Source organism: Lynx rufus, unplaced genomic scaffold, assembly GCF_022079265.1.
Source record: "Lynx rufus isolate CCGP_SWC_20201006 ecotype Redwood Valley unplaced genomic scaffold, mLynRuf1.p SCAF_2, whole genome shotgun sequence".
NCBI classification, from domain to species: Eukaryota; Metazoa; Chordata; class Mammalia; order Carnivora; family Felidae; genus Lynx; species Lynx rufus.
The window spans coordinates 101687585-101714462 of record NW_025814834.1 but is presented as its reverse complement, the minus strand read 5'-3'; the positions used below and the strand labels follow the sequence as shown (position 1 = coordinate 101714462).

General features: G+C 47.5%; 1 protein-coding gene across 1 annotated transcript in view; it reads left to right on the top strand.

Annotated features, from left to right (window-relative positions):
* The window catches only part of CCDC93 (coiled-coil domain containing 93), a 92928-nt gene extending 66050 nt beyond the window's left edge, over positions 1–26878 (top strand). Inside the window, exons 14-24 of the mRNA XM_047082888.1 lie at positions 1463–1536; positions 3003–3084; positions 3540–3611; positions 5104–5157; positions 6565–6627; positions 9324–9432; positions 13093–13175; positions 16088–16125; positions 17537–17621; positions 21821–21934; positions 26665–26878. Of these exons, the coding sequence (XP_046938844.1) occupies positions 1463–1536; positions 3003–3084; positions 3540–3611; positions 5104–5157; positions 6565–6627; positions 9324–9432; positions 13093–13175; positions 16088–16125; positions 17537–17621; positions 21821–21934; positions 26665–26718 (828 nt within the window). The 3' untranslated portion in view covers positions 26719–26878. The remainder of the gene's footprint in view (positions 1–1462; positions 1537–3002; positions 3085–3539; positions 3612–5103; positions 5158–6564; positions 6628–9323; positions 9433–13092; positions 13176–16087; positions 16126–17536; positions 17622–21820; positions 21935–26664) is intronic.

Below are 26878 nucleotides of genomic sequence, written 5' to 3'. Positions count from 1 at the left end.
CCCACCTCTTTAAGGGCATCCATCATGTCGAAATTTTTTCTTGATCTATAAACAATTTCTTCAGATCAAAATTGATTTGTTCAGTTTTATCTTTCTCATTTGTGGTTCTGTCTTACATGTTGGGTAATTCTTGGTGGTATGGTTATCTTTGGTTCTGAAACTTCCTATTACCGGCTGTGTGGATTCTGTATCCATTTTATGAAGCCTGCTTTGCTTTCCGTGATTGTTCTAGAAGGGTGGGTCCTACTGCTGGGTGAGATCAGCCGGTAGTATGTGATTTGGGGGGGCACTCCACCTTTCTCCTGGGCATTACGGAGTCTGGGAGCCCGCCTGCCTCTGAGGCTTGAGCTCCAGCTCATCGTTAGGGGAGCCAGGCTTCACTGCTTCGCGCAGCTGGCTCTGCTACTGCGATGCCAGCCCTGCAGACCATCCTTCCTGTGTCTGCTGATCCCACCCAGCAGGCCTCCTCAGCCCCGCCTTTCCAGCAGCCGTCTTCTTGTCCCTGCAGTACCTGCTCCCATGTTTAAACATAATCGTCTGTTTTTTCTTAGGACTTTGGCAAGAAGGGCTTGTTGCAACTTGTGCTTGGTCTTCCGTTTTCAACTAGTACCCTTAGAACTTTTTATCTTGTTGTTTTGAGTAGGTAACACATTCACACAGTTCAAAATTCAAAAAGTATAATAGTTGTATCACTGTAACCCAGCCATATAGTTACCCTCTCCAGAGGATCACCAGTTTCTTGTGAATCTTTTTACAAATACTTCATGCGTATATCCTTTTATACATGTACACATTCGATATATACATTCCTTTATACACATTGGAAACACATGGGAATCAACATTTTGTACGTCATTTTCTTCCAACTAACAGTAGATGCTAGAGGTCGTCATAAAAGAGATGCTTTTTTCTTACTCTTTTTAGCACCTTTGTATTCTATTGTATACGTGTAGACCTCATAAATGGAAATCTGAGTTTCTTTAAAATTTCTTTTTTTAAATCCTCACTCTGACTCAGAAAAAGAAAGTGAAATTACTCAAGAAGATAGATTTAACCCTACCCCTGCTGATAGCCATGACATTGGTGTTGTGGAATTTAAGCCAGGTCTGTCTCTCATAGCCTATTTTACTTCCCTCTTCGTACCGACCTACCGAAAGGCACCTGCCGTCGGCCTTACTCTGGCTTTCCATCCGTGTGCTGCTGTGATTTAAAGTTATTGTCAAGATTTCCTTCACCAACAGAATGTGTCCCAATGGGTCTGGTTTTGACCATGTTATCCTCTCCACCCCCGTCCTGTTTCTCTTGTGCACCTGTTTTCTCGGTGTACATCTGGGTCCACTGGGCTTGGCCAGCTGTCAGAAGTGGGGCACAGTTGTGAGCCGGGGGGGGGGGGGAGGATGCACGCGCTCACTCTCCTGTCCCCCCAAGTGTCTAGCAGCCACACCTCTTTTCTGTCTCACAGTTGAAGAGCTACAGTGAGAGACTGGACAAGGAGCAAGCAGCCCTGGAGAAGATAGAATCGAAAGCTGATCCAAAGTAAGACGTTTCCGCATGTGTTTACTTTCCCTTTGAAGAAAGTGACTCTGCCTGGTGTTTACTTTCCCTTTTCCCTGGTGTTCCCTTTGAAGAAACTGACTCTGCCACAGTGCCTGGTGGCTTATTTTGTTTGAACACAGGACTGAGGAGCTGAGGGTCTGGCCCCATGCGGGTCGGTTCGGTTCACATGCCCCATGCAGAATGTGGTGACTCCCCATTGCTCTGGCACGAGCTGAGAGGCTTGGGCCGCACTGAGTTGGCCACCTCGTTCTCCTAATTCCTGTTGGGAGCAGAAGCAACACACTTTTCGTTTTGCTTTTGCTTTTTTGTTTTTCTGGTTTTTTAATTTTCATATAGTTTTTTATTTCAGAGAGAGAGCATGTGCAAGCGGGAGAGATGGGCGGGGGGGGGGGCGCGGGGGGGGAGGGGGGAGAGAATCTTAAGCCGGCTTCACACTCAGCACAGAACCCTACCTGGGGCTCGATCCCAGGACCCTGGGATCATGACCTGAGCTGAAATCAAGAGCTGGATGCTCAACCGACTGAGCCAACCAAGCGCCACCTTTGTTTTTCTGGTTTTAAAAACCAAATAATCCGTTCACAGAACAAAAAGGCATGTGGTGAAAGTCTCCCTCTCACCCGTGTCCCCAGCCACCCAGTTCTTCTCCTTGGAGTCAACCCTTGTTGCCAGTTTTTTACTGGCAGCATTCCAGCCCTGCATCCTTGGGATTCAAGGTGCAGTCTTTTTTTTTTTTTTTTTTTTTTTACTCAAAGAATAGATGCTGGTTTTTTTCCTTCATTTTTATTAGTTTTTTTAATTGTCTTTAAACAATTTAAATAAAGTGTAAGACACACTGACATTTGACTTTTTTGGCACCAAAGTGTTTAGGTGCCAGGTAAAATCTCCCTGAATGATACTGTAAATCATAAAAAGCTTCAGGCACAGATTGAGCCGTCCCAGATTTGAAGGACATTTTTAGCAAAGAAGGCACAGATTACTTGGCTTTATAATTAGCAACGCTTCTTTCATGATATGGAGCAAAGTATTGTCAGATACTTGACATTTTTATTTTCAAATTAATTCTTCTAATGACCGTAAGTAATTTGTCTCCTTTTCATGGAAATTAAAAACTGTGTGATGCCGTCTATGCTCTGAATACTGTTGAGTAATTGGTACAAGTAGATGCAGTATTCTTGAAACTCATTGATGTTTCTGCAGTTGACATTTTAATTCTGGATTCTGTGATGTTTGTTTGGATGTGGCCTGATGGACTTGAGTATATAAATGAATGATAATGTCAGTTAAATGGGAGTCATTATCATTTGTGGAGAACCCATTAGACACTCTGGAGAGAGACAAAGGAAATTTAAAAGGGAGTTTCTCTTTAGCTGGGGACTTGGTTTTAGGTGTGATTCATAAAATCATAATAGCTTTCCACATGTCATTGTTTGGTCTTTTCTCTTCAGCATCCTGCAGAACCTGAGAGCACTTGTAGCCATGAATGAAAACCTGAAAAGTCAGGAACAGGAGTTTAAAGCACATTGTCGAGTAAGTGTTGCTTGATGTGAGCAGATCTTGAACCAGGACTCTTGTGAAATGTCACCACCCCTTGTGCTGTTGTGGCATCCGACTCCAGTGCAGTCTAAAACGTAGATTCATGGAGCAGTTCTGTGTCAGTTGTGTAAGATGAACGGGGCCCTATGGTGGGTACCCGCCACCCTGAGGATACTGGAAGTGAGTCACATAGGTCACTGTGTGTGTCAAACCCCCAAACTGAGAGCACAGCCTAACAAACACTATGTTCTAATTTATATGTATATTTAGAAGTCTTTTAAAGTGTGAAAGAATAACATCACGTGAACCCAGGCCTGTCCTGTAAACCTGGGATGTCTGGGGGTCCTGTGATAAGCCCTCACTCCTGGTGGTCACTAGAGGGGTGGTGCGGGCACAAGTCCATTCGCCAGCTTGTCTGCATTTTGTAAATGTTCGTATCGCCTTTAAAGGAGGAGATGACGCGGCTGCAGCAGGAAATCGAAAACCTGAAAGCCGAGAGAGTGCCAGCTGGAGATGAAAAGGTAAATACAGGCTCGGAGGGAGTCCTCAGGACTGTTAGGTGCTGTTGTGACTTATCAGTGGGAGGATTTCTGGAGGACTGGCCGGCAAAAAGTCTGATACTAAAAAGGACTGACCAGTTTCCCTCAACCTGGTCCTCTGAACACATGCTTCTCCACTGTTTTCATCACAGAATTTTCTTAGATTTCCATCCCTCTCATTTACCCTCTGGTCTGGCCTCCGCCTCCACTTAGGGAAGGGGTGTTTCTAGGAACTTCTTCAGAGAGCAACCTGTTCTCTAAATTTTGTTCCAATTTACTCACTTCATCCTCTGCTGCTGCCTGGGGACATGCCCTGCCCCTAAAAGGCAGCAGTAAGCAAGGAACGAGGCGTAGTGTTAGAGCTCCAGCATGACTGGAGCATTGCTGGATGTCACCAGCTGGCTCTCAGGACACAGGACTTGCTCTTCTTGAAACTCATTGATGTTTCCGCAGTCGACGTTTTAATTCTGGATTCTGTGATGTTTGTTTGGATGTGGCTGGCTCTCAGGACACAGGACTTGCTCTTCTGAGGAGCCAGTGGGAATTTCTGCTGAAAGTTAAGTTAGGGGCAGCTGGGTGGCTCAGTTGGTTAAGCGTCTGACTCTTAATGTTGGCTCAGGTCAAGATCTCACAGTTTGTGAGTTCGAGCCCCACATCGGCCTCTGTGTTGTCAGCGTGGAGCCTGCTTGGGATTCTGTCTTCCTCTCTCTCTGCCCCTCCCCTGCTCACTCTCAGTCTCTCTCAAAAATAAAATAAATAAATAAACTTAAAAAATAATTTTTTTTTAAGTGAAAACACAGGCCAGAAAAAAAGTTTGTGTCTCTCACCAAGTAAGACTAGGGATTACTGGTTTTGTTTTTCCTTGTCACACTTCATTCTAAGCTCTTCCCCTGAGGCCCCAAGTGCTTACGATGCAAGACACAGGAGCTGGTTGTCTCAGAGCCCATTGACTGCACCCTCTCCCTTTAGATCCGGTTCAGGCAGCTCAAAGCTCAAGGAGGGGAAGAGGCTGGTTCAAGCCACCCAGCATCAGGCTCAGGGACTGTGCTCCTGGCTGTGCAGGATGTATGTATTGGAGGTGTCTCCATGCTGGCAGGATGGGACTGGCACGGGAGAGTAGCAGAATCTGGCCGTGCAGTGCAGCAGTGTTCTGGAACCTTCGTCACACAGCCAGCCTCTCTGGTTTTTCTAAAACTTTGAGGCTCAAATCATCAGCTCAGCCACTGAGTTTGCATAAATCAGACTTTCAAGATCATATTTCTCTTCTTAGCAATCACATCTTGTTGGAGGGATTATTACATTCAAAGACAGTTGCAGTTTGTTTGTTATGACACACATGTAAGAACAATTTAAAATCTGGGGCCCGTAGACATGGTACATGAACTGACCCCCACCCCTTCCTACATCCAGACCCTTAGCTTCTGTCCCATACCCCTTACTCAGGAAGGATGTTCATTACTTTTCATCATTTCAGACCCTGTCTTCTGGAGATCCACATGGTGCCCTAACCCCTGTGATGACTCATAATGTAAGTACGTACCCAATCTCAGGACTGCCATTGCCCTCCCCGGGAGTGGCCGCCAGCGTTGTACCTTCCCCTGACAGTTTTCACACCTGCTTTAATTTTCACTATGACCACGTCTTCGTGTGTGGGCTCTCAGGGGCATTGCCCCATTTCACACACCTGGCCCCTCAGACGGAATAGGGTCTAACCAGTGATTGCCCTGAAGGCCGCCATTCTGGGGGGTTTTCTCCCAGACTTTGTTCAGGCGTTCTGTGTTTGCTCTGGTATCCCAGCTGAGAAGGCGAGAGGCCTGCCCTGGCCACACCTGCTGGTCCCAACCCACAGGCTCGGAGGGGTGGGGGTGATGCAGAGCGAGGAAACTGTCCCTGTGGTACTACATTCCAAGGTCAGCACACCCTAAGGGACCCAACAGGAAATAGCTTCAGCTTTGTGTGCCAACTCCGCTACCCGAAGCCACGGTCCCTATGTGAACGAAAGGACATGGCTTTGTTCCTATAAAACTTTATTTACAAAAATAGGCAGAGAGGTGAATTTGGCCCACAGGTTGTTAAACCAGTTAAACCAGTTTCTTGTAATTCAGTGCTGCCCAAAAGAACGCTGTGCAGTGATGACCGTGTTCTGTGTCCACACTGTTCACTCTGACAGCCACTAGCTCCTTGTGTGGCCCCTGAGCACTGGAAGCATGGCTGTCGTAATTGAGAAACTGAATATTTTTAAAATTTCAGTTAAAGTAAATTTAAACAGCCACATGTAGCTAGTGGCTCTCATGTTGGATAGTGTAGCTCTAAGTAGAAACGTAGAAAGCAAATCCAGCGTCACTGTAAACGCAGATACCTAGAACAAGAGATTCTTTAATAATTACTTCCTTATCATTGTAGATTTTGGTGGCAGGCATAAATTTGGGGGATACTCCACTTAAGAACACTAGATTTCACCTAGACCCCAGAAGAAGGAAGAATTGTAATAAAGTGATGTGAAAGAGCCTCAAGGGTCTTACATAACACAGGGACCCAGACCCTAAACTCAGCCATTGGAGAAAAGACATTTGGGGCCTCAGAATGGAAAGATGTGACAAAAATATTCAATTTCTGGGGTATCTGGGTGGTTTTGTTGGACGTCTGACTCTTAATTTTGGCTCAGGTCGTGATCCTAACCTGACTCATGGGATCGAGCCCAGCATCAAGGTCTGCACTGAGTGTGGATCTGCTGAAGATTCTCTGTCTCTCTCTCTCTCTCTCTCCCTCCCTCTCTCTCCCCCTCTGCCCCTTCCCCTACTCACGCTGTCTCTAAAAAAAAAAAAAAAAAAAAAAAAAAAAAAAAAAAAAAAAAAAAAATTTCACTTTCAAAAGACTTCATTGAAGAATCAAAGTTTCCTGCTCTTAGATGGTTGTGTCCTTTTCCAATTTTTAGGAAGACCTAGACAAACGGTATAATATGGAGAAAGAGAAACTTTACAAGATCCGTTTACTACAGGTAAGTGAAAGCATGAACAACAAGATAGATAAATACACCTAACTAGGTATGAATGTCCTGTAGCAGAACTAGGAATTGTCAGTATCTAAAAACAAGGTTGGTACTGAGGCTGCCTTCTGGAGGGTAACTACGTGGTTTAAGATAACAATAACACCTCACTTCGGTGTGTTACTTTCCTTCATGTTGATTGATCCTGACCCGGGGTGGAGAGTAGGTTTTAGCCCCATTTTCTGTATGAAGAAGCTGACTCAGATCCGTTCCGCGCCTGTCCAGAGTCAAGCAGCTGGTGAGTGCCAGAGCCGGCATTCAAGTTCTAGTGCTCTCGTACAGTGCCCATTTTGGCTGTCTTGTTTGATAACCTTGGAGGTTTGTAAGAAAGCCATTAAATATGGGGGAAGTAGGTTTTAGAGTTGGTCCCAAAGATAAATGGACATAATGTCAAAATTGCGTGGTAAAATCCCTTACATTGCCAGGATCTGACTCACGGAAGCTCAGAAGCCAAGACCTAACTTGTGTTGTACTTTGGCTTGGGCCTACTTCCTGTTCCCTGGGAAGAGAAAGCCAGGCTCTGATGGGAATGGCCAAAGGGCTGCCAGGGCTGGTGAGCCCTCATTTCTCCTGTCTCTGGCTGTTGCTTCTTTTGCTGAGCTATTTGGTGAAATTCGGATATGTCAAATTCATCCTTGATAAAAGGACACTGCTAATCTTTAAAGAAACAGAATTAAATAAAATCAGGAAAACACAGCTGCATACTTGAAAATTTGTGACTGTGTGCTTACAGTATATTCAGGGTTGCCTTAGGTCCCAGGAATAGTAAATGGGATGCCAGGTCCCAGTCTTCTAGGAGCTGGCTGGCTGTTTGAGAACCAAGATATGTGCATATACATCAAAGTACGAGGGTGTTTATATGCAAACTGCCTATTGTGGGCAGCTTCAAACTGGCTAAAGGGAAGCTACCATAGTCCTGCTGAGGGGCTGAGCCAGAGCAGGGGCCATGGGGATGGGCAGAAATGACCTGGCACAGGAGAGACTGAGGAGCTGTATCTGATAGGACCTAGCATCAATTGGATCAGAGAAACAGAGGAGTCAGGGATGGTACTTGAATTTCTGACTCAGGCTGTAGGGTGGATACTTGTGTTATTCACTGAGTGAAAGCATTAACAAAAGGAATAAGCTTCAGGGCGTGTGTGTATAGGAGTGTTAACGAGCTTTAAAAGTTGGGGCACTCGCACTCGACCAAGTAGAAATGTCCAAGAAATGATTGGATGTCAGGTCTGATGCTCAGAATAGTCTGGGCTGGAGATATGGATGTTGGCGCTGTGTAGGTGATAACCAAAGCTGTGGAAATGGGGCAAACCCTGTGTGGGGACAGGCAGAGGGAAAGGAGGAACCCAGGAGGGAGGGAAACCAGATGGGCAAGTGCAGGGGCTTGCAGAAGCTGAGCAGGGGGCTCGGCAGAGAGAATAGTGAATTTTGCTAGAAATCAAGAAAGCTGGAAGCTGATGGTTGTCCATGAGCTGTCTCCCAGAGGAGACCTGTGGTGACCTTGGTGAGAGCAGTCCAGTGGGAGTCTGGAGAAGCCAGATGCCGTGAGGATGACCACAGGGCGTGGGGGCAGCAAGAGGCACCAAGAGGTTAGGGAAGGTGGGCTATTGTTGCAGAAGAAGGAGGCTGAGGGCTGAAAGGTGATCAGAGCTTAGGGAAGGGCTTTTGAGGGATGAGGGACTGTAGCCTGTCTAAATGCTGGTGAGAAGGAGCCAGTAGAAAGGGAAAGGTTAAAGATGTATTAAAACAGTGAATAATTGTATCTTAAGATTCCTGGGGGGGAGAAGAGGGGAAGGGGGCGGGGACATAAGAGTCAGAGCCTGAGCACCCAGAGGGCAGGGTAGTCTTGGCCAATAGAAGCACATTTTTGCCTCTGACCAGAGCCTCAGAGACCTGACTTTGGGTGTGGTCTCCAGAGGGGCTGGTGAGCTTCTCTCCCGGAGGTTTGTATTCCCCCAGTTCTTCGAGACACACACGTGCTGTCGTGAGCAGGGCAGGCCAGAGAGATGGGGTGGCACAGAAGAAGGGCAGTGCCAAGAGCCTTTTAGTCCTGGACCATGAGTGGGAGTGGGGAGCAGTGTGGGAACCCAGCCACTTCCCACTGGTACTGCCTGCCAGGCCTCGGGAGCCTAAACCCTCCCTGAGCCACACAGCACCGCTGTGCCTCCCCAGGTACAGTCAGCAGCCAGTTTGGCTAACGTACCCCGAATCCATGGTAGGGAGAAAATTCTAGGAAGGTATTGGAGGAGCTTATCAACAGGCTGAGGAATTTGGAACCCATATGGAGGCAGTTCCTCATCACCTGGGAGGCCTTCCTTTCCGTACCTGTTCCGCACCTGGTGGTGGTGGAATCCACTACTCTAGAGACTTTTGGGGCCTGGAGGGATGGCTGAGAGCTCTCCACAAAAGCCTTAACTACTCAGGATTTTCCTTGCCGACCCATTAACATCGTGCCTTCTCTGGTTCTAGTTCATAGCTACGCACACCTCCGTGTGTTGCAAAGTGGAGGAGAGTCCGTCAGAATCTGAGATGGGGGCCTCAGGCCACAGCAGATTTTTGGGTGTGTGGCTGTGCTCAGAAGGAGATGGGGGCAGAGAGCATGTAAGACCTTTTACCAAATAGTACTGTCTCCTCCTCCCTTTTGCCTTTAGGCTCGAAGAAATCGAGAAATAGCAATTTTGCATCGCAAGATTGATGAAGTTCCCAGCCGAGCCGAGCTAATACAGTATCAGAAGAGATTTATTGAACTCTACCGCCAGAGTAGGTGCAAACACTCCTGGTGGTAGGAGGCTCAGGAGGCGAGGGTCCTGTCCTGCGGGAGCATGGTGCAGTGTGCATCACAGCGCAGTCCGTGAAAGCCACCACCAGAAGGGGCTCCGTGTCGTCACCAGGCCCACCGGGCGCTCATTCCACAAAGCTCACTGCTGAGTGACCCTTAACCCCGGGAGCAGCACTGGGGGGCTCTGCTGCCCTCTCTGTGGACAGATTGAGCTAATTGAGCTCTTAGCATGATGTTTCAAACCCGCACACCTCCTGGTCAGCCATCTGGCTCCACTGAGCTCTCCATCCGCTTTCCAGCTTCACACGGGACAGTCAGCACCCCACAATATAGCATCTCTGGATGAATCCTCACTCATTGTTCTTCTCTACAAACTTTCTTGCCTATGTGGTCCTTGATTTTGACGGCATTGTGTTCACCCAGTAATCTAGGACTGGGTGTCCCTCAGCCTGAATCAGCGAGCACAGCTCGTCAGGTCCAGGGTGGCCCTCAAATTGTCATTGCCTCTCTCCCACTGTGATAGCCATTCTGACTTGTGTCGTAGTCAGCTGAACGACCACTAGCTGGTCTGTATACCCTTCCTTGAGTCCCTCACCCACCCGTCTGTCATGTCACTTCTCTCTCTGCTGACCAGTCTTCAGGAGCTCCCCGGGCCAGCCTACTGAGGACAGCATCTCTCCATATTATCTCCAGATCCTTCTCAGTCTAAGTGGCTGCCTGGAGGCCCCCTTTTCCTTCTCTAGGTTCACATTCTGGCTTCCCCTGCCCACACACTACCCCTCAACATGCCATGCACTTTGACATACATCTTGGGCCTTGACTCCTCTTGTTACCTGTGCCTGGGACTCCTTCTCAGCTCTGTCAGACCCAACTCAGATCTAGTCTGTAAACGGGTCCTGGACCATCACCCCTTCTTCTAGGTCCCCACTCATGCATATGCCCTGGATACCTCCAGCTCAACAGATACAGAACCGAATTCAGCCTCCCTACCCCATTTCCCCTCCTGCTCACTGGGATCACTGTCCAGCCAGGCTCTACCCCCAGCCCCTTAGTCTCTGACTCCGCTGCCCTTCTGGTTCTGCTTCCAAGAAACGGTCAAGTCTGTTTCTTCTGAGCCACTGCCATAGCCACCTTCTCAGCACTGCCCAGAGTCTGCACTCTTGTGTGACAGGTCTTAACTCAAATGGAAGTTGGACCATTTTACACTCTCACTTTAAAGGCTCTAATATCCAACAGCTCCCCGTAACTTGTCAGATGATCTTCAGAATCCTAAGTGCACTGGTCAGAGTCTTGCATCAGGTGGGCCAGCTGCCAGCCAGCTTCCCCTGCAGCCCCTCAGTGTCTCACCCCTCTCGCAAGGGTGTCTGGGTTTTGGCCTCTGAGCTGGTCCCCAAGTCCACAACGCCACTGTCCTGCAGCTCCCACTTGGCTGGCACCATTTCTTCTTCCAAAACCTACCTCAGACTTCACCTTGGGGTCCTGGCCTTTCAAACATCCATGCTGGTCCCAGCCAAAGCAGTGTCTTTGCTTGAGTGAGGGTTACACTTTTTTTCACGCCTGCCCCCATCCTGATGTTTTCTGTGGTCCTCAACCATGCTTCAGCTGGTCAGAGGCAGACAGCAACACTCGTAGTTAAATCTTTCCCCTTTAATTCTCTATCTCTGCCTACTTTCCAGCTTTGAACAATAATAATATTCAATAATACCTTGCATCAGTGTATTTCAGAGTAAATTTGACACTTGTTAAAGCCCTTTTGATAGGACATTTTTACACCAAAAACATTTCCAAGCAGTTGCATCAAAATATCTGTATCATTTCCATCATTAGTATTTATCATTGTCAAATATCCGCAGCCTCCACCCAGTCTCTGATCTGAATAGAGGAAAGGTGACAGGCACATCCCTGAGCAGCAAAGCTAAAAGTTGATTGATTGATTGATGGCAGCGATTTTCAACTTTAACTATCCATTCTAATCACCCGGCCCCGCCTCCAGAAAAATCTGACTTAATTGGTCAGGAGATTTTATTTATTTATTTATTAACGTTTATTTATTTTTGAGACAGGGAGAGATAGAGCATGAATGGGGGAGGGTCAGAGAGAGAGGGAGACACAGAATCTGAAACAGGCTCCAGGCTCTGAGCTGTCAGCACAGAGCCCGACGCGGGGCTCGAACTCACAGACCGTGAGATCATGACCTGAGCCGAAGTCCGACGCTTAACCAACTGAGCCACCCAGGCGCCCCTGGTCAGAAGATTTTAAAAGCTCCCCAGGCTATTCTGTGTTTCAGCCAGGCTTAAAATCCCCTGTTCTAAAGCTCTTAGCAGGAATACTACTTTATACTGAGTAGTTCATGTAATGATTTTTATACAAATTAGACATTTCTATGTTGGAAACATTTTTAACTACTGCCTCAAAATACTTGTATCAGATTATTAACTTCTGTTTCCAGTTATGTATGGCAATATCGCCAGCCCCCACCCATCTTTGGGCTGCACAGCTTGGGGGAGAGACAGCTATCACTGGGTAATAAAGTTAAAAGTTGGCTGAGTGGCTTAAAGAATCTGGTTTCAGTGTTAGTGGCAGTTGCCCAAGGAAACCACAAGTGCCCACCAGCCTGCTCTGCCTCTCTCTCCCCTCCCCCAGTCATGCTGCTCCAGAGGGAACCTGTGTTCGGGGAGCAACTGGGAAACCAGACCCCACTGTCATCTGGCCAGTTACCTGATCAGAATCTTAGACATCAGAATCTTTGGCTACGGCTAAATTGCAGGGCTCAGTTTAGGCCCAAAGGCTGATTGTGAATCCAGGTCTTGGGATTTTGTCTCCTGCTAGAGACAAAACTCAGAGCAATGAGGAAGGCATTTAGGCTCAGAGTCACATGGGGGGACCGCCCAAGCACCCAGCCACCAAACAGGAGGAGGAACTGGGGCAGGAACCGTCCCCACCCCCTCCACCCCACTAGCCTCCCCAGTGACCTCGTCCTCTAGTGAATACGGCCCACTCCTAGTCCTGGAATTTGGTGCTTGCCTCCTAAGTCATTCTATCAGGAAGAGTAAAGGTGGAGAGGTAGGCAGAGATGCAGAGGAATTTTGTAGGAAAGGATGTTGGGAGCCTGGTAAATAAGACCTCCCCACCCCTTAGTCATGGGCCCACAAATGGGCAGAAAAAGGTACTCTTACTGGCACGTACTGTGCCCTAGGTCAGGCACGTCGTTCACCCAGTAGGTATTCTGGAGGACCTGCTGTGGGCCCGCACCGAGCATGGGGCTACAGAAGTGAGCAGGCTGTGACTCCTGCTCCTGAGGGTGTGGGAAGGGAGGAAGCCACACAAACAGGAAGAGCTGGCGTGCCCTCCCACACCATGCACACCAAGCGTCCTTGCCACCGTCCCCCCAGGACCCCTCACCTGAGAAACTACCTACCCCACATGCTGACAGGTTCCTCTGGCCCCTCGTCCCGGCTGGGCCAGTCACAACGGCCAGCTACCATCCGCCTGCAGCGGCTCCGCACGGGGTCGACTCTGGGGCTTCCGCACAGATGCCCCGACAGGCCGCGGTCCTGGGGGTGGGCTTCCGGGAGGAGAGGGTGCTCACGGCTGTTCTGATCCGTTTTCTTACATGTGTGCTGATGTCTTTGCATCTACAGTTTCAGCTGTGCACAAAGAAACCAAGCAGTTCTTCACTTTATATAACACCCTGGATGATAAAAAGGTTTATTTGGAAAAAGAGGTAAGAATCTGTATAAAAAGAAAGTAACTTAATCAGATGAGCAAAGACCAGGGCTGTCGACCCCAGGAAGTTTGAAGGATGCAGTCAGTGTGAGCAGAAGGGGCACGCACCGCATGCCCAGTGCTGGGTTACAAAGTTAGTAACAGACACCTTGCTGCTCCTGTGGCCTGTGCCAACCTGGGACTGCTCAAGCTGTTTTGTCATGCCCTGTGAGAAACGGGGTTCACATGGAGGGGGCCTGGGTCAGTGAGGCTTTCATTTGAGTTTTAAAGGAAGGAAAGGGGGGCGCCTGAGTGGCTTAGTCGGTTAAGCGTCAGACTTTGGCTCAGGTCATGATGTCACAGTTTGTGGGTTCCAGCCCCGCATCAGGCTCTGTGCTGACAACCCAGAGCCTGGAGGCTGCTTGGGATTCTGTGTCTCCCTCTCTCCCTTTGCCCCTCCTCCACGTATGCTCTGTGTCTCTCTCTTTCAAAAATAAATAAACATTAAAAACAAATTTTTTGGGGGCGCCTGGGTGGCGCAGTCGGTTAAGCGTCCGACTTCAGCCAGGTCACGATCTCGCGGTCTGTGAGTTCGAGCCCCGCGTCGGGCTCTGGGCTGATGGCTCAGAGCCTGGAGCCTGTTTCCGATTCTGTGTCTCCCTCTCTCTCTGCCCCTCCCCCGTTCATGCTCTGTCTCTCTCTGTCCCAAAAATAAATAAACGTTGAAAAAAAAAAAAATCTTTAAAAAAAAAAAAAAAACAAATTTTTTTTTCAAAAAAAAAAAAAAGAAGGCTAGATAAAAGAATCAGCTAAATAAAATGGGGATGGTGGGCTTATTACAGTATACACGAGGAATCTAGCTTTTTAATCATCAGGGGCCAACAGCAGTGAAGGCTCGCCATGGGCACAGACACCCCCTCTGCATTACTCTGACACTCAGAATTCAGGGCTCCCTCACAGTGGACAAGTGATTAGAGCAGGGTGTGCAGCTATGTTTAAAAAAAAAAAAAAAAAAAAAAAGGAACAATGTGGTCTTCGCGGTGGCAGCACAGTGGAGCAGAAAGAACACACGCTTTCCAGTCAAACAGATTTGGGTTTTAGTCTGGCCTTATTTTCCTCACCCATAAAGAGGGCCATGCCGCCCACTTCATACGATCGTGTTGGAGACAAAACAGGAAATGACTGTGAAGTTCTTACATCTGGTGGGTCCCAGTGCATGTTAGTTCCCACCTACCGCCTCACCTCGAGGTCAACAGAATTTTTTTCCATTTCATTGTCACCTTGCAAGCTGCCCTGCCTCTTTAATAAGAGCCATACTGCAGCTGCGTCTTTTTCCTGTCCCCAGATGGAGGCATGTGTAATTAGTGCCACCTTCATTGGCTATTGTCAATCAAACCAGATCAATCTCTCTCTTCCTAGAGGACGCTTCTTGAGGGAGGGGCATTGAGTTCACTTTTTCTCTGTCCGGGGGTTGTACATAGTGATGGGCACATAACAGGCATTTGAGAAATGCTTGACTGTACGAGTGGAGTGCATTTGATGGGTTTTACATCAGACCCGGGAGATAGTTCTGCCACACACCTTGGCCTTGGGGTCTTTCTACCTAGTGCGGAAAAGACTTGCCAACGAACTTAGGGGCAGGCCAGAGCCTTCTTAGAAAGCCCATCACCTTCCTTCAACAGCAGTGTTTAAAGTTGGTCCATTCTTTTTTTTTTTTTTTTCATGTTTATTTTTGAGAGAGGGAGCATGAGTGGGGGAGGTGCAGAGAGAGAGGGAGACAGAGGATCTGAAGTAGGCTCCATACTGACAGTAGCAAGCCTGATACGGGGCTTGAACTCACGAACCGTGAGATCATGACCTGAGCTGAAGTCAGACCCTCACCCAACTGAGCCACCCAGGTGCCCCTGGTCCATTCTTTTAAAAACTAGGAGTATGCGGCAGCTGGAAGCTTTTTAATTCCAAGCCATATTCACATAGAACTTTGCATTTGGTTAAATTGTGCCTTTTATTCCAAATCCATTAAGGCCTGTGCTATTTTAGCTTTCAAACATCCCTGGGGAGTCGCAGGGACAGGAATATCATTTCCGTGTTACTAACTGAAGTCCAAGTACAATAAATCACAAGTTGAGTTAATAACACAACCAGAAAGAAGATCTAGGGTTCTAGACCCCGAGCTCAGAGCCTTGCCCTGGACTGCAGTATTGGGGCAGAGAGAGGGTCCTGTGCGTGTGGGCTAAGGTGTTCTCCACGGGAAGGGGGCCTTGAATGATGGATTCCCGCAGAGACTCTCAGAGCCGCCCAGCACCTGGCCGCATTGGGGAGCAGCAGGATGGACATGTCCTCGCTGTGCACCCTGACTGACCCTCCGCTAAGCTGGTAGCCCTGAAAATAAAGTACAGTGTTTGGCAAGAGAGCAAGGACTGTGGCGGTAGCTGCCCGAAGAGCCCTCATGTTAGCTTAGTGTTTTCTCAGCCGGAGTTTAGACCCTTCTGTGGCCCGTCTTCCTGCATTCCTGGGGTCCTGGGCTGTCGGAAGGTAGATGCTCTGGGAAAAACTGGGGGGCTTGAGACCGTGTTGCTCTTTTTCTCATGTCCTTTTTTTTTTTTTTTAATTTTTTGAGAGACAAAGTATGAGTGGGGGAGGGGCAGAGAGAGAGGGAGACACAGACTCCGAAGCAGGCACCAGGCTCCGAGCTGTCAGCACAGAGCCCGACAACCCACGAACTGGGAGATTATGACCTGAGCTGAAGTCGGACACTTAACCGACTGAGCCACTCAGGTGCCCCTCTCATGTCCTTTTATTTCCGGAAACAAGGTGTGTTCCTCTCAGGAGCAGTGTCCAGAGACAAAACCGTGTGTGGTGGTGGGGGCGGTGCAGGGTCTTTCAACCTTTTGCTTACAGTCCCCCCCCCCCCCCCGCTTTCTTCCTCAGATTAGCCTGCTGAACTCAATTCATGAGAACTTCTCCCAGTAAGTACCGGCCCCCCTCCTTCCCGTCACGACCTTGGTGCCCCCTGCACTTTGTACTCCTCTCACCTTCGATTTCACAGGGGTGTGACTGAGTAAGACTGTGCTAGACATGTGGCTTTTACACTTTCCCCCTCCTGCCAAGTCCAGGCGTGTCTCAGCTCACGCGGTCTCTGCGTTCTTGCAGAACTACGGTGATGTTAGAGTGAGTTTGAAAGACACCAAGGAATATCTTGGTTTGGAAAAAGTTAACTTGCAAGTAACTTGACCGCCTCACTACCGTAATCTCTTTGTATGTTACTTTCGTCTTGTTAAGATTAGATCAATACCATTTGTTCTGGGGCACATAGAGATGCTTTAAGATTTAGATAATGAACTAATCTGATTTTTTAAAACGATTTTTAAAACCTTATGATAGATTTTGTTTTTAAGTCAATGTGCATCTTCTAAACCACTTTATTCAGATAAGAATTTTTTTCTCCAAAAACTGTGTGGCAAGGCCTCCCTGTACCCAAGTCATACCAGCCCTTAAGCATGCCCAATGGTAGCCCCAGTGCTTGCTGTCTGTAAGCACCCTTCCTTTGCTTCCAGCACAAACCTCTCTTATCCCCTGGCAGGTGACCAGTGACTAAGATCTTAATGAATTACCAACTCTAGATTTTAAGCTTCATTTCTAATTAAAAACAAATCAAAAAAAAAAAAAACCCACAGTTCGGTGGTAAGATTCAGCTTCAATTAGCGAGTTATAACCCTGTGGCATTTCTAAAAATGGCGCCTTCATCATCATTTCCTGATAATTGGGAGAGGCTGCAGTGTTGGAGTGTGTTTGTGATGAGCTCTGCTCTCTGTCAGCCCATCCTTTGGAAAAATTCTCAATCCTTGCGTCCGTGTGCTCTGACCCTTCTGGTGCCATTCCCAGTGCACAACAGGAAGTGAAGGACACCAGGAGAGCCACTGGTTTAGCTGCTGCTTTTAGAAACAGGACCAGGTTTCCCAACCCCAGTTTTAGGAAGATCTCAGAATATGTCTGCCAGTCTGGAGCAGTGCCTGCAAATCCCCAGATTTCTAAAAACAAAATGGAATCCATGTCCTAGGCAGTGCATGTCATTGTCAAAGTAAAAAAAAGTTTTTGTTGGAAAAAAAAAAAGTTTTTGTTGATTTTAATGATATATTGTTTTACTTTAAGAAAATACATTATCACTTAAGAAAATTGTAGAGAAAGTGACAAAAAAGATTAATATTCAGTTAAGAGATGAAGCTAATTTTTGTGCCTTCCTCGGAGTTTAGAATCTTTAACTGCTGGGGACCTGGGTGCCTCTTGGGGCATCATCTGGGTATGGGGAGGACTCCCTGACACCGCCCCCTTCCTCAGCATCCTGTGTGCGAGTCATAACTCCGCTGATTTTTCTTTCAGAGCCATGGCCTCCCCTGCTACCCGGGACCAGTTTTTACGTCAGATGGAACAGATCGTAGAAGGAATTAAGCAAAGTAGAATGAAGGTCAGATGGCTTTTTTCCTATAATACAACCTGGATTTCATACTGGTTTTAGAGAAGGCCCTGGGAAGAGCAGGCCTCTTCTGGTTGACCTGGGGATGTGCTCCCGATCCTGAAGACACATCTTCAGTGTCTGCAGAGTGGGTTCCCACCATACCTCTGACCCTGCAGTGGGCAGGGCCAGCTCCAAAGGCAGCTGGTGTTCCAAGGCAGCTCCTAACAGTGGCTCCTGTGGACTGAATACCCACTGTGAGCTAAGCGTGGTGCTATTCCTCCTAAAAGCCTTCTTAAGCAAGTAGTGTTACCCCCATTTTATAGATAAGGAAACCCACTTTCACCAGTAGGCTTCCTCTCTTACCCAGAATCTCTTCTTCACTGGATCTTTGGCCTGAAATTCTACCATTAGAGATTCATTTCTTAGGATCTTGAGAGTATTTTAGTTTTCAGAAGTCCTCTATAAAAAATGCATATAATTGTCAAACTGAATTCTAAAGTGAGAGGATATTATGCCTCAGAAATCAGAAGAGAGAAGAGGAATTGATAGGTGTTATGGGAGTTCTAGAGATCGTTACAGAGAATCATTCAGCCTGGGGCCAGTATGGGGTTTTCATCGCTTTGTGGCTGTGCACTTGAGCCATTTTGATAGTAGTAAGGAAGATTTGATGACTGTCTGGAAACCAGATGTAGTTACAGTTTTCTACTGTGATAACCAGATGAATCCTAACTAATAGTTCCAAATCTCTTACTTTTGGTCCACTTAAAAAATGGATCACACCAGAGTGGTCCTCAGACATGGCAGTAAAACCTTCTGGGGACTTAGGTCATCTCCTCTCATGAGCTAGGGGCAAAGTGGTCCAGTGAGCCATGCCAGAATGTAAACACATGAAGGAAAGGATACCGGTAGGACTTGTCATCATAAGAACTCACAAAAAACAGACATTCAAGCTGCCTGTAATCTCATCTCACAAGAGATGAATTAAGGGCAAAATATCTTTATATCCCTTTCCCTAGAGAAAGGATTAATCTCCCCATTAACGACTTCAATAAAATGATGTCAGTGGAGCAAAAAATAAAATTATCACTTAGTGGCAAGACTATTCAGCCACAAAAACGAAAGCAGTCATGAGAATGTACACATACCCAATGCAAGACAGTCCCTTGATGACCTAGGGTGTAATGTAGAAGGAGGACAAAGAATCTAGCTAAGTGCAAGCCTTTCACAACCCAGATCCCAGCGTGGTGGACCTTTCCACCCTTGCCAGGCTCCTCCTTGGGGAGCTGCTCTTGTCCGTAGGAAAGAACACTAGGAATTTATTGGGTTTTTTTCCTTTGGCTTCCCCTTCCTGTTTACCAGGAGATAAGTTGTAAAGATGTGGCGTACTGGACAGGTGGTCAGGACCATGGGCAGAGAGGGCTCTCTTTTTCATGTCTGCATCCCCAGTGGCAAATACAGCACCTGACCGTGGTGGGCTTTTAAGAACTCTTTGCTGAGTGAATGATTTCATTCAGTTGACTCTAAAGGCAGTTCTCAGAGAGGGTTTGGGGCAAGTTTGAATATTGACTGGCACTTCAAATGCAAGAAGTCTGTCTTTGCAGAACAACATTCATTCAGATGCATTTCTTTTGATGTTTTTGAAAAACCATCGCTCTCCCTATCCATGGTGGTACCTGCTCAGAGTGTATGTGGCAGGGGAGTCGGGTCCTCCCAGAGCACGGACGTCCCCAGGCACAGAACTGGCAGGTGCAGAATATACACAGAGTAGACCATAGACCAGCAGTGCCTACAAATGATAGAGAAGGTGTTTATGGTGCATCGAAGGGTTTCTGAGTAAAGAGATAGTCACATACTGGCAGGCATTTTGACCTGATCCTGAGGAGAAGTCTCTGGATTTCTGGAACACTGAGAGCAAGTGCCCAGCGTAAGAAGGGGTTCCTGACCTAGAGTGTGAAGGGGGATAAGCAAGGCATGAGAACCATGTGCCTGGGTTAGGGGTGCTAGGACAGTGTGAAAATAAAACTCAGCCCTAAGCCAGCTCCTGATTCTGAGAGCAAAGAGGACCCTTACACTGCTTACCACCAGCACTCTAGGGCATCCAGTGTGAAGACAAAACAGAGTCTTTGCTGAATGGCTATTGTAAACCAAGTGACATGCCATTCGTACAATATTTAGTCCCACATATACCTATATACACAGGTAACAAAACCTGTGATCTAGGTGATATTATCCTTATTTTGCAACTAGGGGACCTATCTTTCAAAAAGGTTAAATAACCTGCCCAGGGAAACACAACAAGTGACAGGGGTAGGATTGCTCATTCCATTTCAGGGTTGATACACCACCTCCCATGTGGGGTCCTGGATACACTGAAATTAAATTGATTATAGGGCCATGTTTTTTTTTTTAATGTTTTTATTTATTTTTGAGACAAAGAGCATGAGCAAGGGAGGGGCAGAGAGAGAGGGAGATGCAGAATCTGAAGCAGGCTCCAGGCTCTGAGCTGTCAGTACAGAGCCCGATGCGGGGCTTGAACTCACGGGCTGTGAGATCATGACTTGAGCTGAAATTAGACACTCAACCAACTGAGCCACCCAGGCACCCCTATAGGACCGTGTTTATATCACTGGGACGTGGTCAGGTATGGCCAGACTTTCTGCTGGAGGACAGAGCAGGCAGGAAAGGCCTGGGGTCGATCTGCCTGCTGTGCTAGCTAGGAGGTAGGGATCCAGTGGAAAAAGTGTCTGGCAGCTGTGAGAACTGGGGTCCAGCAAGTAAGAGCAGTGGGAATTGTGGCAGGAACCATTTTCATTTGGATGGTATCAGGAAGCCTGCCAGAAGGGAGCACGGGACACACTGGGAAAGGCGGGTTACCAGACTCCAGACCTGGGCGCAGGCATGCGACAGGTGCCCACGTGCAGACCTATAGAAAGAGGAGAGCAGGGTCTCAGGATTAGGTCACCAGGAGACTTAGGAGCTGTATACATGGTCAGGAGCAGACCGGGCAGATGAATGTCCATGTGGGGCGGGCCCTCCCCCAAGCAAGGTTGGAAAGGGCTGGGGGGGTGCACCGGGTCACACTTCACCCACGTGATCAGCCCATAGCATGGCATGGGGCTGAGTGCAGAATATGGTACAGCCAGTTCGACGTTACCCTGTGTCAACTGTGTAATCCCTCCCAACGCGTCACTCAGAAGCGCTGTTCGGGCATCAGAAGACCAGTGAATTCATCCAGCGTGCTCTTGACCACCTGCCACCAGCCAGGCACCAGCTCACCACCATAACTTTCTGCCCAAAGGTCACTTCCTCAGAGAGCACTCCCTGACCATCCAGTCTGAGGATGCCACGCATGCTCCTCTCTGTCTCCCAACCCTGTCATTCTCTTCACAGTACTGATCACGGGTGTGAATTTGCACGCAGAGCTCTGTGTAAGGTGCTTGGTTAGTGTCAGTCCCTCTAGCATGCACCCTCCGTGGGAGCAGTGACATTGCCTCGTCACCACAGCATTTAGTGCCCAGGGTGTCCACACAGTATTTGTTGAATGACAAAGCTGTTAGGTACCTTAGGAAAGTCTCTCTAACCCAAATCCAGCCTTTATTTATGAGGTCACCATCCTGGAAACAACCTTAATTGTGTGTGACTAGAAAGATGGGTGAAGTTAGCAGGGTGATCAGGAATATTGTATAGTTTTAATTGTAGGAATTGTACAATAGTGTGAGAAATACTTGTGCTAAATGAAAATGAAAAGGGAACTCAGTTATTTAAATAGGAGTTTCTCAGGCTCAACACAATCAATATTTTGGACCAGGAATGACTACTCCTTGTTGTGTACGTTGTAGAATGTTTAGCAGCATCGCTGGCTCCTAGCAGCACCCCTTCCTCACAGGTGTCTGTCCCCAGACATCGCCTCATGCCCTTTGGGGGGCAAAATAGCCCATGGTTGAGAACCACCAACCTGTTTGTTGTGAAACTATAATCACACATACACACACACACACAGGAACAGTTAGTGCCCAATGATAGGAGAATTGCTGATTGAAGTAGACAAGCCTCTATGTAATGTCATGCAAAGAATAAATCCCAGAAGTAATGTATAGAAGGTAAATGAAGTCCACAGAAATGTTGGTAATACTCACCTTTTGGATGCTGCCAGCAGCCCTTGGTCACAATAGGCCTTTTCATCACCGTTTCCTGAAATGTTTTAACAGATGGAAAAGAAAAAGCAAGAGAACAAAATGAGAAGAGACCAGTTGAATGACCAGTACTTGGAACTGTTAGAAAAACAAAGGCTGTACTTCAAGACTGTGAAAGAGTTCAAGGAGGTAAGAGGAGGGTTGGGGAGGGCATGTAAGGCTATGGGGGTGGGGGGAGGGGGGGGGAGGGGGGCACTGGGAATGGATTCTCTGGTTTCCACTGGTCCGTAATAGCAGCTTGGCGGTGTGATCCCAACAGTAACGCACGACATCTAGGTGGTTCAGAACTGTGTCGTTCGGGGGCCCATCTTGAGTCTCGAATTGAATGTTTCAGAGACAATGATGTCTTTATTTTCATTCCTCTGACATCTAATGAGCATATCAAACTCACAAGGAAAAGCACTATCGGCCTGCATCCAGAGTCACTTGGAAACAGCAGTTCTAAATTCAGGTCTGGAATAAGATGGGGAGAGACCTTGAGAAGCCTGTGGAAAGAATGAATTTTGAGCGTGGCAGGTTTGGATTCAAGCTCTACCTTTACCACTTACCAACTGTGCACTTGGCCAGTGACTTAATCCCTCCAAACCCATTTCCTCGTTGCTGGATTCTGTTGGGTCAGGCGAGGGATGAAAGCATCTAGCACTCTGTCTGGCTCCTGTCGTGCCCAACACTCAACTAAATTTTGTTGGTCTCTGTCATTTCTGCCTGCATTTGGGCAGGGTTTCTCTTCATGGGTCCAGACAGAAAAGTGTTTTCTCTTTGCTTAAGAGATTTTCCAGAAAAGAGACTTCATTTTGTCACTTTCTAGGGTATCAGACACTTCATTTTCAGGAATTCCTACCCCCTTTCTAACCCAAATCCATGTGGTTTCAGTGAGTTTGGAAATGGCTGAATATAGAGGAGCCAGAGGTGTAGTTGTATCCAGGTGTTTGGTCTACAGAATAAAAAATATAATCTATTCATACCAATAATTTTGTTCTATATATTTTTAGACTTTTCTCTCTTCCTTCCTTTCTACCCTTTTTCCTTTTCTACTTCTCTTTCCTTTTTTTTTTTTTAATGTTCATTTATTTATTTTAAGAGAGAGAAAGTACATGTGAGTAAGCAGGGGAGGGGCAGAGAGAGAGAGAGAGAGAGAGAGAGAATCCCAATGCAGGACTCGATCCCAGAACCATGAGATCGTGACCTGAGCCTAAATCAAGAGTTGGATGCTTAATTGACTGAGCTACCCAGGCAACCCTCCTTCCTTTTTTTTTTTTTTTTTTTTTTTTATTTAACTTTTGGGAGCCACAGCCCATAGACATTTTGAAATCTTTATACTTTCCATAAATGTTCTTCCAGCTCCTACCAGGCCCCTGGAGGTATATCAAGACCCAGTCCCTATGTCAAGGAGCTTATTTTGTGGTTGGGGGGACAGATAACAAGCTAGGAAACAGAAACCCTAGTAAACAAGTATTAACATATAAGAAGTAATTTCACTTTTTGCCAGGGGGTTGGGGGTACTAATGGAGATGGTGTGGTTAGGGAAGATCTCCCTCAGATGAAGATTTGGCCATGGGCAGAGCAGGAGTGAGACCTAAGGCCAGGCAGCATGGGAGAGTGACCGGGTGGTGAGGTGCTCTTGGTAGGAGCCCCTTGTGGTTAGCAGAGGTTGGAAGGGCTAGTGAGCTAGCGGGCAAGGATCAAATAGGACCTAGAAGAGCTCTTTTTTGCCCTTGAATGCAAATAACTCACCAAGAGAAAAGGCCCAGTGGAGAGGAATTACATTTCAAATATTGTTTGGACATGTCAGCACTGCCCTTTTGACAGCAGAAACAAAAAGCAGGTAAGTTGGGGAGGATGAGTATAAGCTGTCAAAATCAAAGCAAATAAAAGCGAAATGGAAAAGCTCAGGGCTAAAGGCTTAGGGTGACCTCCAAAGGAAACAGTTCCTTCAGATACATTAAGCATCAAGATTTCTGTCCCGGCCTCCTCAGGCACAGACACTCGCATGTCAGAGGGCAAGGGAGGGTCTCTCCAAGCCGGCTGAGACTACTAGACCATCTCCTTGCCCATGCCTATTTTCTTCGGTCCAAAGCAAGTTGGAGAGATAAAGGGGAAGGAGAATATAATATGTCCTTCAGACAGCTACATATATTTCATTTAAAGGACTTACCTTTTGGGGAAAAAACGCATACTTTCTTGTTTTTCGACATTAAAACTGATAGTATGTACTCCTTTTTTTTTTTTTTTTTTAATGTTTTACTTGGCAAAACTTTAAAATTAGCCATCTCATGTCAGTGTCCCCACATCTCAAACCTTTTCCATAAGCTCCTCTGAGGTAACCTGGCCCCTCTTGGGGCCCCCACAGGTTGAGGGAGAAGCGACAGTGGAGGCCGACTCCCCTCCAGTTCCCACCCCATCCCTTCAGCCAGGCTGATTCTGCTATGTTACGTATTGCGGTACCGGTCAGATCTCATTGGCAATAGATGCACAGTTTGGGAAGGCAGACTTTCATCCCAGGGCAGAGTCTGGGATGATGAACCCTCTCTGTTCTGCCCTCTTTCTTTGTCTCTCCCCAACCTGCCTCGTCATCTACTCCTGGGTTCTAGATTCCCACCGTATGCTGGTCTCTGGCACTCATCACTTCGTGCAGAGCACAGTTATCATCGTCCAGAGCATGGCCCTTGGCCACATTACTACTTCCGCTTCATTGGATTTGGTTTCCTCCACATTCATCGAGCTCAGTGGTGCCCCTCGTCCTGACTCCCAGCCTCCTCTGGTATCGAGACCCCTGACCGTGTCCAAACTCCCACGGGCTTGCTCGCCCCAGCAGGGTTTGTTAACAGCAAGGCTGCCAGGAAACAGCACATACTCTGAAATCAGTTTAATGGCCAAATTGCATTAATTAACTACGTCCCTGAAGCACAGCCTCTCCTAAGGTCACCGACCCAACATTTCAATTCTAGCCCAGCACTGAGGAATGCAAACCATACATTTTCACGAAGCTGGCTTTGAGCGCATAATTTCGAGGGGGCTAAAGTGCCATGTCTAGCACATAGTGGGCCCCATACGGTCTTCAGTAGGAAAGAAACAGAATCAAGGGAGGTATTTTCCCTTTTCTTCTAGAAAGAAATGCCTAAGGGACCCTTTCTGTATTTGCTTTGAACAGACAGACGGTGTCATTCTGTGGTTTCCCAAAAGGCCTCCAGTAGCTTGCATGAAACTTAATCAGGGCTCACACATACCAGGTACAGCCAGAGAGTTCAGGCACCGTCTGAGCGTAGTGTGGTCCCCAGAATTATCCCTGCTGGGGACCCTGCCACAGGAGCACTTGGATGCTTCTGAGTTGTTTTTGCCTCGTTTGAAAGTTGAAGTGGGTGACAACTGAATGTATTTAGTCATTGTTTTGTTGTTTTATCTTTTTGTTATGGAAATTTTCAAAAAATACACAGAAGTAAAGACAGTAGTTTAATAATAAATAGTATGACTACCTGCCTGTTCTTGTTCCATCCCCCCCCCCCCCCCCCCGCCACACGCACGCACTCAGTCTTTGGCTGGAGGTTTCCTCCCCAAGCAAGTCTCAGTAACCCGTTTTAAAAAGGAAAACTTCGTTCTCTAGTCCAACAAATGTTACTCAACTTCTTTCTCTTCCCACCCCCAGGGAAAAAGTAACTGCCTCCCCCTCCAGAAACATGTACTCAAAAAGTGTTAGAGTACTCTGCTTCTGACAGAATAATTCAGCCTTACCCCAGGCCCAGAGCCCAGCTATTCCCCAGCTCTGAGGAGAAAAATAAGTACCTACAGGGGAACTGGCACTTAGTAAAAAAAAGGGCCACTGCAGACATGAGCCACAACACTGCCAGAAAGAACAAAGGGCCTCCGGAGAGCTGAGAGCACATAGCCAGGCCCAGAAAGGTGGAAACATTGACTCTTGGGTTCTTGGATGCAGGGGGTTGAAGGGTGAAAGAATTTCTTCCCCACTAGGAGAATCCCCGAAGCAGGGCTACTGGAGGCCTGGCCCTCCAGCTTGTGTGTCCAGGCCCTTCCCACTACCATGTGCACCTCTCAGTTTAAACAGGGCTCCTGGTGACATGGCCAGAGGAAGGAGGGGACACTGTTTGCTAGCAGATGGAGGTGTCAAGGATATCCTGAGCTGTCGAGTCCAGAGGGAAGGAGGATGCCTAGTGAGAAGCTTTGGAACGTGTTTAAGGAAGGGGGGATACAAAGCGATGCAGAGGTGACCTTGCGCCACTGGACATCAGATTCCACACACACAGGACGGCACCCATGACCTCCCTCGGTCATCTCCCTCAGGACGTGCAGTAATGGATTTCAGACAGCTCAGTGTTAAAAGGGGAGGTGTCCCTCGATGCATTTCTCTCACCCTGTGTTCTGTGAGTTTCTTTCTTAAAGCCAAGGATATTCTTGACCTTCACTGTTGTCAGAGTAAGAACTTTGCTGTGTGTTCTGCTTGCTGTGTGAGCTGGGTCACTCCTTCGGCGGCTGGCTCCAAGGACCTTGCCCCTTTCTTATCGTAGTGGTCCAAGATTGGAACATAAAAGTGTCTGCTTTCTGCTGCTGTCCCCTTGAGCATTTCAGTGACTTCACGAAGTCTTGCGATGACTGTGCCTAATCCTCATCCAGTTCTCAGTCTGACAGCCCAGAAGCCAATTGTCATTATAGTTGTTTTGGCACTGAATCAGGTGCACGTCTCCAGGAAGTTCCGTCGTGCTGGTAGCAGCGTGCAAGGGGGCCGGTTTAGTCAGTCAGTAGCTGTCTCTCCTGGGACTGGGGAAAAGGTAGTAAGACCGTCAGGTTCACGTGGGAGCTCATGTGGTCACCACCTCTCTGCATGCCGTCTCTCTGTTCCTTTCCAGGAGGGCCGCAAGAATGAGGTGCTGCTGTCCAAGGTGAAAGCCAAGGCCTCCTGAAAACTCCCAGACGTCATCGTATGTCATTGTTTTTTGTTTTTTGGGTTTTTTTTAATGCCACGTATTGACTACAGGCTGGTGAAGTGGTTCCAAACACTACAGTAGAGAGATGCACCTCAACACTCTGGGTACTTCCTTCCTCCCATTTGCTTCCGTTTCA